The sequence below is a fragment of the Dromiciops gliroides genome, chromosome 3 (genome assembly GCF_019393635.1).
Source record: "Dromiciops gliroides isolate mDroGli1 chromosome 3, mDroGli1.pri, whole genome shotgun sequence".
NCBI lineage: Eukaryota > Metazoa > Chordata > Mammalia > Microbiotheria > Microbiotheriidae > Dromiciops > Dromiciops gliroides.
In genome coordinates, this window is record NC_057863.1 from 639,618,275 (window position 1) to 639,630,682 (window position 12,408).

A 12,408-nucleotide genomic window follows, 5' to 3' on the forward strand; every position below is an offset into this window, starting at 1 on the left:
CTGAGTTCAAATCTGGCCTCAGACACTTACTAGCTGTGTGACCCTGGGCAAGTCACTTAACCCCCATTGCCCTGCAAAAATTAAAAAAAAAAGTGACCGACTAAAGGCTTAGGACATGATGCTCTGGTATTCCTCTGTTCCATTGCCTTTTGATCCTTGAGGAGGGTCCTGCTTTTTTCTGAACCCACTTTGCATGGGTCCAGCTTAGGTTTCATGGGCTTCAATTGTTTTTCCAGATTTGGGATGCCCTCTTCCCTTTTTTTGCTCCTTTTTTCCTTAGTCCCTTGGAGCTGAGGCCTACTCCAAGTCAGTTTATGTTGGTAATAGGAAGAAGGGTCCCAGACTCTTAATGATGCTGTGAAGGTCTCAACTCCAGAGCAGTTAAGATTTAGGTCTTTTAAGGGACAGCTAGATGGCACAGTGGATAGAGCACTGGCCTTGGAGTCAGGAGTACCTGAGTTCAAATCCGGCCTCAGACACTTAACACTTACTAGCTGTGTGACCCTGGGCAAGTCACTTAACCCCAATTGCCTCACTTTAAAAAAAAAAAAGATTTAGGTCTTTTAGCCCTCTGCCTAGTTCCTGGCCCTGGAGAGTTTGCCCTTGAGGCTCCACTTTGGTTTTTTAACCTTCATATATTCTGCCCTGGGCCCCAGGGGATCCTTTTGTTGCATGCTCCTCTGTCATTCTTGGAACTATTGAATAAAATGTTTTTAAATAACTGAAAGCTCTACTTGAATTTGGCTCTTTGTGACCAAACCTTTCAGGGCTGTAAAATTCAGTTATTTTGCTCGCAAACTTCCAAAGAGAAAGAGATAGGTAGGAGGTGTCAGTCTCAACTTTTTAAAACCATGATAGGACACTTAAGTGGCCTTCTGTTACTTTGCCTTTTAAAAAAAATCATTGTTTCTTTTCGGTTTAACAACTTTGTGAGGTTCTAAGTTGTTATTTCACTTTTACTGATAAGGAAACTAAGGCTGAGGGAAATGTAGCAACTTCTCTGTAGTTACACAGCTAGCATATGCCAGTCAAGATTGAGTAGAGCTTGAGTAGGTTGGACTCTGTGTCCTATAGCCTATGGGATGGAGTGGGGTGTCATCTCCTTTTCTTTCCTTATTTCATGAACAATGCAATACAACACTATATCCACACTAATGTAACTTTCCCGACCTCTACCTCCTTTCATTGAAGCCACTCTAAGGAATTGTTCGAATCTTGTTATTTATCCACTGCACCACCGAGCTGCCCCTTAAAAAGATTTTTAGAAGTTCCTGTAGATGGTGGAAATTGCTTGTTTGGGCAAGCTGAAAACCTAAATCAGTGCCAGGCTAACTAAAATGTGAGCTCTGAATTGAAATAAGCTTCTGCCCTGTGCCTGACTCTGGCTTTTCTGTACCATACTTTGATGTACCTTATCACCAAAGCAGAAGTGCCAGTTCAAATTAAGGTCTGAGCTTTTCTTTTAATAAAGAATTGACCTTATTTTCATAGTGCTAAATGATCCTAATATTCTTTGTCTTCCTTTACTTCCTATATTTTTATGGGCCCTTTTTGATTTAAAATGAGAACGAGCCTTACTTAAATGTTACTTTTCTATGTCTCTGGAAATCAAATTGGTGAGCGTGAGCCGTGTCTGTGTCTGTCTATTAGGATCCAAAATCTTCTGGGACTCTTAACCTATTTATAAAAGCATTAGTCTTTAGCACTTACTGGGGAAGGTAGTCCCAAGAAACCATTGTCTTTGTGTACAAGCTGTTAAACTAACTGGTCTTTTTTTGAATCATAAAATCTGGAATTTTCTCCCTTAATTATACAATTCACTGATTTTTTTTTTTTAAATTGATATTTCATAGAACCTAAAAATACTGATCATCGCAAGCTCTTATCAAACTTTTGAGAATCTAATGGGGGAAAAATCACACTAGAGGAGGTATATAAAGGACTTGAATAGGCCTGTATTCCAGATCTCTATGACAGTGTTCTCGTTCCCTAGTGGCCTTTAAGGTCTGTATTCTTTGGTTAGTGGCAATGTAAATATGGTTGAGTAAAAGTCAGTCCTGTCTTAATAGGTTCCTGTTCCAGTTCAGTGAAATATTGCTGAGACCTGTGTCTTGGGTTTGATTACTTGGGGGGGGGGGCAATGAGGGTTAAGTGACTTGCCAAGGGTCACACAGCTAGTAACTGTCAAGTGTCTGAGGCCAAATTTGAACTCAGGTACTCCTGAATCCAGGGCTGGTGCTCTATCCACTGCGCCGTCTGGCTGCTCTGGTTTGATTCATTTTTAACCAATGAGTTTATTCAATTTAAGAGCCACAGATAGGATCTAAATGCCCAACTAGCTCCATCCTGACTAGGAAAATATCAAAATGTGCCACCCTGGTGACAGGGCATCATTTAGTTTGGTTATGGCAGGTGAAAGCTGGTAGTGTTTCCTCTTTTCCTCAGTACCTTTATCTAGCCTTGGGAGAATAAGTGGCATGGGCATATTTGCACTTTTCTGAAAGTATACCACAAAGGTAGCTTATATTTGAGAACATACGTTTACCTGGCACTGATTTAGGTTTGCAACTTGCCCAAATGAGCAATTTCCACCATCTATAGGAACTTCTAAAAATCTTTTTAAGGGGCAGCTAGGTGGTGCAGTGGATAAAGCACCGGCCCTGGATTCAGGAGAACCTGAATTCAAATCTGGCCTCAGACACTTGACACTTATTAGCTGTGTGACCCTGGGCAAGTCACTTAACCCTCAGTACCCCACCCCACCCCCAGTCTTTTTAAAATTTATAATGGAAAAAGCAAGCTTAAACCAGTGATGGAAATTGGTCATCTTTAGCCCTGGTTCTATAATACCCCGGACTGTCTCTTGGTGTCAAGAAATCCTAAAAATGACAAATAATTTTATTAATAGATCCTCTACACCCCTGAGAATAGGGGTAGAGTGAAAAACTTTAAAAATTGAAACCAAGAAATAATATGACATTGCTGCTGGTTTTGTTTTTGGTTTTTGGTTTTTTTTTCCTGGGGGGGGGGTAAAGGTGCCAGGAGGGGATCTTCTGGTATAACTTTTAGACCAAAACAGAATTGATTCTCCTGAGCTAGTGTGTTGTCAGGATCACACTTCTCCTGAACCTGCTTTATTTGAATGGTACCTCCTGTAGAGCCAGGACCTTGGTGGGAATGTGAACTGAGCTGCTGCTCAACCCCATGAGTGAGGACTAAAGCAAGCATTTGCTTCAGCAGAGAGATCTGAGTCCCTTGGGTCTGGGGAGCCTGCCTGGGAGGATGTTCAGACACACCATGCTCACCCCTGTTTGGCTGAGGGTCAGAGGAGGCCGAAGCAAAAACTCCTACCTAGTCTTATTTATGTATGCTATCTGATTCCATCCTAACCAACAAAAAAATTACAACCTTCACCCCACGCACTGTGCTGTAGATATTATTTCTGAGACTTAATGCTGTTCTTAAAAACTTAATAAATTCTGATAAAACTTATTATTTGCTATTCTGATGAAACGTCTTCATCTCACCACAGGGGTCTGGGCTGCTAATAGGGTGGATGGTTAATGACCAAAATGTACCAAAGGTTGTTCCAAATTAAATCCTAGTTTGTTTAAAAAAAAAAGAAGAAAAGAATTTCAAAAGCTAGTTTTTCCACTACCCTAGAATATGGAAACTTGATGAGATTTGAAATGTGATTTAATTTAAACAAATTAGTATAACTTGTAATGATACCTAAGATTTAAGGGGGAGGAACTATGTTACTTTTCCTAAGACTTCCTAAACAAATATAATCTCTCTCAAGCAGAATTAATGATGAGCTTGTAGCTAGTGACTAATATAGAGGATATTCAATTCCCCATTTTCTAGAAGCTGTATTCATTGGAATGGAAAATGAAAGAACAGGTGAAATGAAAGTTAGCTTCTCCAACCCTGGAGATGCTTCCTTCTTGTCTTCCTCCTCCTGGTTATTTGTGTTTATAAAAGCATGTGTGTGTGTTTTTCTAGTCTTAATAGTATCTTTTTTTTTTTTTTTTGGTGAGGCAATTGGGGTTAAGTGACTTGCCCAGGGTCACACAGCTAGTAAGTGTTAAGTGTCTGAGGCTGCATTTGAACTCAGGTACTCCTGACTCCAGGGCCGGTGCTTATCCACTGCGCCACCTAGCTGCCCCTCTTAATAGTATCTTATTCTCCAATTACATGTAAAGATAGTTTTCAACATTTGTTTTTTATAACATTTTGAGTTCCAAATTTTTCTCCTTTCCTCCCACTACTCCAAGACAGCAATCTGATACAGGTTATATATGTACAATCATATTAAACATATTTCTATATTAGTCATGTTGTGAAAGAAGAATTGAAACAAGAGGGACAGACCTCAAAAAACAAAACAAAGTAGAAATAGTATGGTTCAATCTACATTCACATTCTACAGTTTTTTGTTCTGGAGGTGGAGACCATTTTCCATCATGAGTCCTTTGGAATTGTCTTCTATCATTGTGTTGCTGAGAAGAGCTAAGCATGTATATTTTAAGTTGCTTAAGTATTGGTCTTGCTTAAACAGGCAGGTTCTTGATGAACCTTATTTCTTTTCCCCTGGATCCCCACTCTCAGGCATTTCTAGGTTCTCTTGTTTTCATATTGTCTCCATGAGAGACCTCAGGAAAACAGTTTACCATCAGTTAAAAATCGCCCTGTGTTTTAAGCTTTATGTTCTATCTAGCTTCTTGGGTTTTCGTGTTCTGTTTGCTCCTCCAGTTTTGCTCTTAACTAAATCTCACCCTTCCCTGTACCTAGTCTCTACTACTTTTGTTCTTTGGGTAGCATTAGCATTTTATTTTGTCATTTACATCTTCACTAAAAATGAAATATTTCTGTAAACATTCACCAGTGCATGCCTACAAGTTGCTCAGGGGACAGTCATTTTTGAAATCTAGTTTCTAGGAATTCATTTTAGCAAGTATGAAATGCCTACTATGTACACTAGGAAATATAGGTCACTTTTCTCTTGACCAGGAGAATTCAATTAAGCTCTGCCTGAAAAACCAGCTTTAAAAATTCCCCTTAGTCTCTTGTACAGGGGATATTAACCTATGAAATGTGAACTTGTTTATATACATATATATATATATATATTATATATATACATACATAATTTTTTCTGTGTATTTGATTTCTCCTTAAGTATTTTGTGTGTTTAGAAACAATTTTCTGAAAGAGTTCAGAGGCTTCACTCTTCTGCTAAAGGGGTCCATGAGCCCTACCCTAGTCCTATGTATTGGCTCCTGGTGTTTCCTGGTTCCTGGTGGAAGAAGAAAAATAATTTAGCCAAGGCAAGATGCTATAAGGAAATGAAGAGTTTTACCTTCATGCTGCAGGTCAGAGAAACTAGGTCTGTGTGCTTTCTGGAAAAGAGGTTGTGGGATCTAGGTTGTGTGCCAGGGGACACACGCCAAGTCCCTTCAGATGGCCATGCAGCACAATCTTTATCTCTGTGAAGTCAAATAGGAATATTTTTCGAAAAAGCCTAATGCGGAATGTAGATGTTGACTGATGATTCCTAGTTTCTCTCTGTGACAAAGCTTGCTTGGACCTTCCTCTTAGAATGTCCTGTAGTGGTCCAGGCTGCTTTCCTTCAGAGGTGACAACCTTCAAACCAATATCAGTTTATTTGACTTTCCTCCCTTGGGAGAATGGATGGGAATCTTCCCATCCAGAAAGGGAAAGGACAGGGCACAGAACCACCCCTGCAACCCGAAGAGTGTTTATATCTGAGCCAAAGAATTCTTCATATTCATAGTCATTCACCAGTGTCTCATGCTTGGTTTTCAGAACAGTTTCTTCATAACAGCCTTTTAGATATATAGCTATCATTACCCTCATTTGAGTCTCTGAAATGTTAGGCTGTTTACTTGCCTCTGGTCAAGTGTCTGAAGGCAGGATGTAAAAACCTAGGGTTCTTCATGCTGACATTTGAGGTATGGGAGGATTTTAGTTAGGAAAGAATGATGCGGCAAGATAACGTTGCTGCCGTAAGATCATACCTGGAAGGGAGCTTGGAGCCCATTTAACCCAGTCCCCTCATTTTACGTGTAAAGAAGTTGAGGCCCAAGAAGGAAAGTGACCTCATCATCATGTGGGTTGTAATATACTGCCTCAGGTGTACTCGCATCAGGAAGCTGGCTTTCAAACAATTTATGGTTTCCCTCAAAACCCCTTCAGACACCCCAAGGGTTAATACCTGGTAAGGCTTTGCTTCCCTTGGAAGGGAAAGCATTGAAGAGTTTGGGGATGAAATGTGCCTTGGGGCTCCTGGATGGAGAGATTGTTATTGACTGGTGTGAATTATTGCTTCCCCTTTTAAAATATATTTCACATATGTGCTTAAAATTCCCTCTTCTGCAGGAATATTCTGCTTAAATGTGAAATAACTTAAAATTAGGCCAGTAATTTCTCCAATAAAATGAAAATGAAGGACAAAGGTGGAGGGAAGTGGAAAAGTCATTTATTCTGAGTTCCTTAACCCTAGTCACTTAGCTATACACAGAATGGTATTTTGCACATGTTGGACAGAAATAAGAGAATCAAGCCCCGGCCAGAGAGATTCCAAAACTGTAAAGATTTGTTTGATCTCATCCTTACCTGTGAAGAGAGAGTGTATGACCAGGTAATAGAAGGTAAGAATGTTAATATCTACCTCACAAATCATTTATTTGATATATGTTCTTGGTTAGAGGCAAAATGGGCTCCTCTAGAGCCCAAGAAGAAGAATATTCAGCAATCCCAGCAGAAGGGGAAAAATAAGACAGAAGTGGCCTCATTGGTTCCTTTGACTATTTGAAAGACTTTAAGATCAATGGGATTCATTTATTCTCTGCTCTACTTTCTGATTTAGAGTCATTTTACTGCAGTTTCTCTGTGCTGTTAGAAACCAGTTACATGTTATAGCAAGGAGCCACACTCTTGGTTCCAGAGGCAGCTTTGAGATTCCCTGGTACTTTGCCTCTCTCCCCTAATGCTAAATCCTGTGGGTCCATTGATGGTTGTGCTACAAGAAGAAAAAGTGATGAAGGGTGGCTGAATCATCCATACAGAGCTTCAACTTGGATGAACCAATGGTGCTGGCCAAGGATCTGTTGGCCAAATGAACTCTCAACTCTAATTTTAGTCAGTGGTTTCTTCCTCTTTGCCATCTATGTCTTCTCCCTCATTGTTGGATAGAAATTAATGTTAAAGACTAGAATGAAGAAATGCAGAGCTAGAAAACGGGAGGAAAACAAAACCAAGGGCCTGAATAATTGAGTGTCAAAAGATTCTGTGGCTCTTGGAGCTGGGGGTGGGGGGAGGACCTCAGAGGTTAAGCTAACAAGCCCCTTTTGGACTTGGGTCCAGAGTCTTTACAATTAGTCTGTTTTCTTTGGTGCCACCTGACCGGACTGGGACTGTGTATTTATTTGGCACACTTCCTCATTGAACCCAAATGAATTTAACAGCCTTGTTTCATATGAACTCAAATTCCTTCTGGAAAATACAAAAATGGCTGTGTCTAAATTAGAGCTGAGCACAGTCTTGACCCATTAGGAGTGTTCTTTATATTATCCAGAAAACTTCCAGCTCCAACTTTTAAGGGGATGGGGTTCTGTGTGGTATGGATGGATAATGTGGGAGTGAACTTAACAAGTGAATGGTGAAATTTGGTATTTAAAAAATGAAGTCCCTTCATCTGGGCTGGCTTATGGTATCACAACTGCATATGTAAAGCACAGCATCCAACAGCAGCTTGTGCTCATGATTCTTGAGGAAGCACTTGGAGCATCCTTGGTGTGTCCTGAACTGCATCCCCTTTTAGGGAAAAGGTGATTCTGGGGCATGAACACGAGGATTCAGGAAACAGAGAAGGGCTTCATGTGACAGTTGGCATGGGGGCAGCTGTCATTGGCTGCAGGTGAGGCAGTAGGACCTGATGCAGAGACAAGAGCCTGCCAGCTGATTGTACCTGCCAGGAGGCTGCTGATCTCGTCCTTGGAGAATCTCCACTGTTTTGTTGGACGTCTTGAGTGTTCTCACACTTCTGTATCATTGTGTTCCCACTTAGATCTAAATTCTAGAGAGCAAGAGACCTGCCAGCCAGTGCATGTGATTAATGTGGACATTCAGGACAACCATGAAGAAGCCACCCTAGGAGCTTTTCTCATCTGTGAGCTCTGTCAGTGTGTAAGTGTCCTTTGAGCTGTGGCCTGTGAATGCCCAGAGGCACCTGTATTTCCCAGAACCACCTTCTCATTCCCATTCCCATTGTCCAAGAGATTCAGTCTTTTTCTTCAGGCTTTTGCTGAGGACCCACTGTGTGCAGACAGCACACTAGGGGCAAAATAGCTTCAGGCGATAACCTCGAGCAGGGTGAGAAATACCTGACAGGTTCGAAGACAATTTAGAGGACCAAGGATATTTTGTACTTTTTAATCAAGTGATTTCATGTCCACATTTATTTTAGAGGCTTATCAGTGCGGTTTGCAATTCTTGTCATGAACAAGCCATAAGAGTAGAAATAAAATCCACATCTGCATGTTCATGCTTCACACATCCAGTCTCTGGGATTGTACTTGGAGTAGAGGGGGACACCAATTATGCAGTCATAATAGGTCTGGTTTTTTTCCTGGAAAACCAGGAAATGGTTCCTTCCTGTACAAATGTTTACCCAGGAAGGTTGAGACCAGATGAGTGCATCATACGCACAAATCATTATATCACACATAGTGTTCAGATGGAAGAACTGGCTTTTTGTGGTTGAGCTTTAATTAAGAGCTGATGCCCAGAAGTACAGTTCACATCTTTTATTTCCCATTTTTGTCCAGATCTGTGATTTCACTGGTATAAGTAACTCCTAGTGTAGAAAATTCTTTAACTAATTCAGATGGACAACTTACTTGGTTTTTTGGGGTTTGTTTTGGGGTTTTTTGGTGAGGCAGTTGGGGTTAAATGACTTGCCCAGGGTCACACAGCTAGTAAGTATCAAGTATCTGAGGTCGGATTTGAACTCAGGTCCTGAATCCAGGGCTGGTGCTCTATCCACTGTGCCACCTAACTACCTCTTGTTTCTTATAGTTTTAAGGAGTTACTTAGTCACACACAACTGTCTGTTAGGAACAGGGACTGGGAGGTAGGATATTTTTTACATCCAAGGCCAACTATCATGTCATACTGTCGCCCTTCCATGGACTTTCCTTTGGTTTCTGACTTTGTACAAGGTACAAAAGTACCTTTCACAAGGTGTACTAGGGGTTTACCTGAACTAAAGCAAGGGCAATGCAGAAACAGCTCTGTAAACTTTTGATTGTGAAGCAGGAGAAATGTTTTCTGCCTGTCCTCGCTATGTCTTTTCCCCGGAATAGTTGAAGATGCTGCTAAAAAAAGGCATTTTGTTCTTCTCTGCTGTGTGTTTCTAGATCAAGTATTTCTCACCCACACACTTGGGTTGGATGTAAGGCAGTGTGGGCTTTCCTACTGCTGGTCATCTCCATGGAACCAGATTCTTAAAGGGACATTGGAGGTTTCTGATAGGGTTCCGACATTTGTCCTAAAGGGAAATAGCAAAATTTCCCATTTTTCTAGAGTGACGTGAACCAGTTTGGGCTTTAACAGGTGTTCATCTTCTTACTATTTATGGTACTTTGTTCCAGAGATTTTTAATCTCCAGTTGGATTGTTTGTTATACAGAAGATCCTAGAAAGCAAAGCTGGAGTATGAAAGCATTGAATGGGGACAGGATGAGGAAGAAGATATTTATTTCCTTGGTGTTTTGGGGTTCACCCTTTGCAGGAAATACTGCATAATCAGTTTTTGATAGATCTTGGTGTAGCATCCCTCTGGCCTGGTTGCTGCTTGTGACCTCCAGGTCAGACCTCTGCATAGCCCATGGCTTCCTCTGACCTTGAATCCTAGAAATGAGGGAGCACTCATTACCCTGTCTCTCCTGTCTTTGAAAGCTCCTGGGGTCTGCAGAGCATGTCCTGAAGCTGCTGCTCTCCTGACTTGGGATCAGCCCTTTTGGTGTCTGGTCAGGAAATGGCTATGGATGCTGCCACTGAGCTGTGTTGCTCCCTAGCAGATGAAAGTATAGCTTTCAGGGGCCTTCTAAACTCCCATGGCAGCTGTGCACCAGCACTCATAGGGTCTGTGGGCTCTTGCCCCTCCTGTCTGCATCATTTGTATTCATAGGACCTTTTACCCATGCGTTTGGAAGAAGTCTGATCCAAGTGCATGAGAAAAAACCTGGATCCTTCCTTCTTGATGTCCATATGGGCAGACTGAGGTGTCGTTCGACTTCAAGCTTGTTAGCTAGTCCAGGCAGGCCCAGGGCCCATCTGTTCTGCTCCCACCCAAGGGGGCTGTGCTCAAGGGAAGACAACAGAACTCAGGTCCCAGCCCCCAAATCTCCTTTTCCTGCCTCACGGTCTGAAATGATGATCCCCAAACTGCCTGCCTGTCCCCCCACCCCCAGTCTCCAGCTTCTCCCTAAAGATGGCACGTGTGCCTGTATTTCTCTCTTCCCTTAGATACAACACACAGAAGACATGGAGAATGAGATAGACGAGCTGCTACAGGAATTTGAAGAGAAAAGCAGCAGGACTTTCCTGCACACGGTCTGCTTTTACTGAAGCTCGCCCTGGTTTCCCAGGCCTAGGAGGTGAAGGAAGCATGTGCGGCAAGTTCTCTTGACTATTCCCTGCTCTCCCTGAAGACCACCTTGGACTCTTCCTTTTGTTGATACTTTTTCCTTCTTGGTGTTCGTTTTTACTTTCAGGTATTCTGCCACAAGGAGGCAGTGTTACCCAAATAAATTGTACATAGAAAATGAGAAGAGACACACATACACATAAAGGCCATATGAGAAAAATCAAGGTTTTTTTTTTCCTATCCCACTTTTCCTTCTTCTAAGTGGGATATTAATTATAATGAGGATTTTTTTCTTTTAATGAAAAAAAGGTTAATATTGTCTTTTTTTCCCCAGCTTCTTCATTTCTTTAGTTGTGCATTTTTCTTTACTGTAATTGGCTAGAGTATACAAAGCTCTGAATGAAACAGTGGAGTGTATATTGCTAAGTATGAACTTGGCGCTGTCGTCTGACTTCAGAACAGAAGGTTCCTTGTTCCCCTTTTCTGAACCTGGATCCAGTCATGTTGCACTAAGGGGAGGTTGTTGATGGAAAGCCTGGATTCAGGATCAGTTTGACAGTGGGTAGGGGAACAGTGGCAGAGCTCCCATTCTGACTGGCCAGCACAGCCCCCAGCCATCCCCAGGGACCCTGGCCCTCCTCACGATGCCTGCCTGCCTTTTCGCTCAGAGATCTTGCTAATTGATGTTGCTGCTGGACAGATCTGGTTTTGGTTCACTAGGAAGTTCAGCACAGACTCTGAGCAAACTTTTTTGTGGTTGGTTTTGTTTTTAGGTTTTAAAAAAAAAAAAGTAACAAATTCCCAGAAAGGTTCCTTGTTTTATTATTCTTAAGAGAATCTTCCAAGCAGGAGGAGCCACCTTAGATTCAGAAAGTGGGGTGCCTGTTCCACAAAAGCTTCCTTAGCACCTTGGAGAGCTCCACCCTCCCTGCTCATTGGAGGGGCACAGATGGGCCGCTCTGTTCACTTCATTCTGGCTGCAGCTCTCTTCACGTTTTTTGTATATAACCAATTTGCTGCTGGGAGCAACAAAGATGCTCCCCTCATGCCTGATGGCGGAGTAGGATGATTTACTGAAACCACACAGGTCAGGAAGATGGCCTTGATTCTAAAGCCCTGGTGCTCTCCCCAGGCAGGTCTGGTCCATGCTGGGGTCTGACTCCCTAACTCTTCTGAAGCCTGCAGAAGAGAATGTGAGCAATTTGCTGAAGAGCCCTGACAGGAAGGGGATGGTGGTCATGTCTCTGGCATCCACCTCCCAAAGGTCTAGGATGGGGCTTCAGAACGCCTTGTCTTCCTTAACCCTTGCTGGATCTGTCAAATACAAGCTCACCTATTTTCCTGTCTAGAGTGTCAACCTATGTTACCTCTTGAGGTAATAAACTCCTGACTTAATAAATTAAATAAATAATAAGCATGTGCCTTTTTTATTCATGCGCGCTCAAGCCCCAGCCATACCCTTGCTCTGTCTTGCATTTCTAGCTTTTTTAGGATTTGGGGTAGGAGAGTCTTCACGGTTGGGAGTCTGAGGTAAGATGAGTTGCAGACCCCTTTGAGGATAGGCCTGCTAGGTTGGGGGCTTCTCAGGTCTGCTCTCCTGGCTTCCCCCCTTGCCCAGCTTTGGCTCTTCCCCTGAAAGGTGATCTTCAGATCCAAACCTCAGCCTTGGCTCCCAACCCATAACCCAGCTCCCCAAAACTGCTTTGTGTCCCGACTCCAAGATCGACCCTTGGT

At 42.3% G+C, this 12,408-nt stretch overlaps 1 protein-coding gene across 1 annotated transcript in view; it reads left to right on the top strand.

Annotated features, from left to right (window-relative positions):
- SSU72 (SSU72 homolog, RNA polymerase II CTD phosphatase) overlaps positions 1–12,088 on the top strand; it is a 47,506-nt gene extending 35,418 nt beyond the window's left edge. Inside the window, exons 3-5 of the mRNA XM_043991822.1 lie at positions 6,535–6,674; positions 8,093–8,211; positions 10,554–12,088. Of these exons, the coding sequence (XP_043847757.1) occupies positions 6,535–6,674; positions 8,093–8,211; positions 10,554–10,655 (361 nt within the window). The 3' untranslated portion in view covers positions 10,656–12,088. The remainder of the gene's footprint in view (positions 1–6,534; positions 6,675–8,092; positions 8,212–10,553) is intronic.
- The last annotated feature ends 320 nt before the right edge of the window (positions 12,089–12,408 follow it).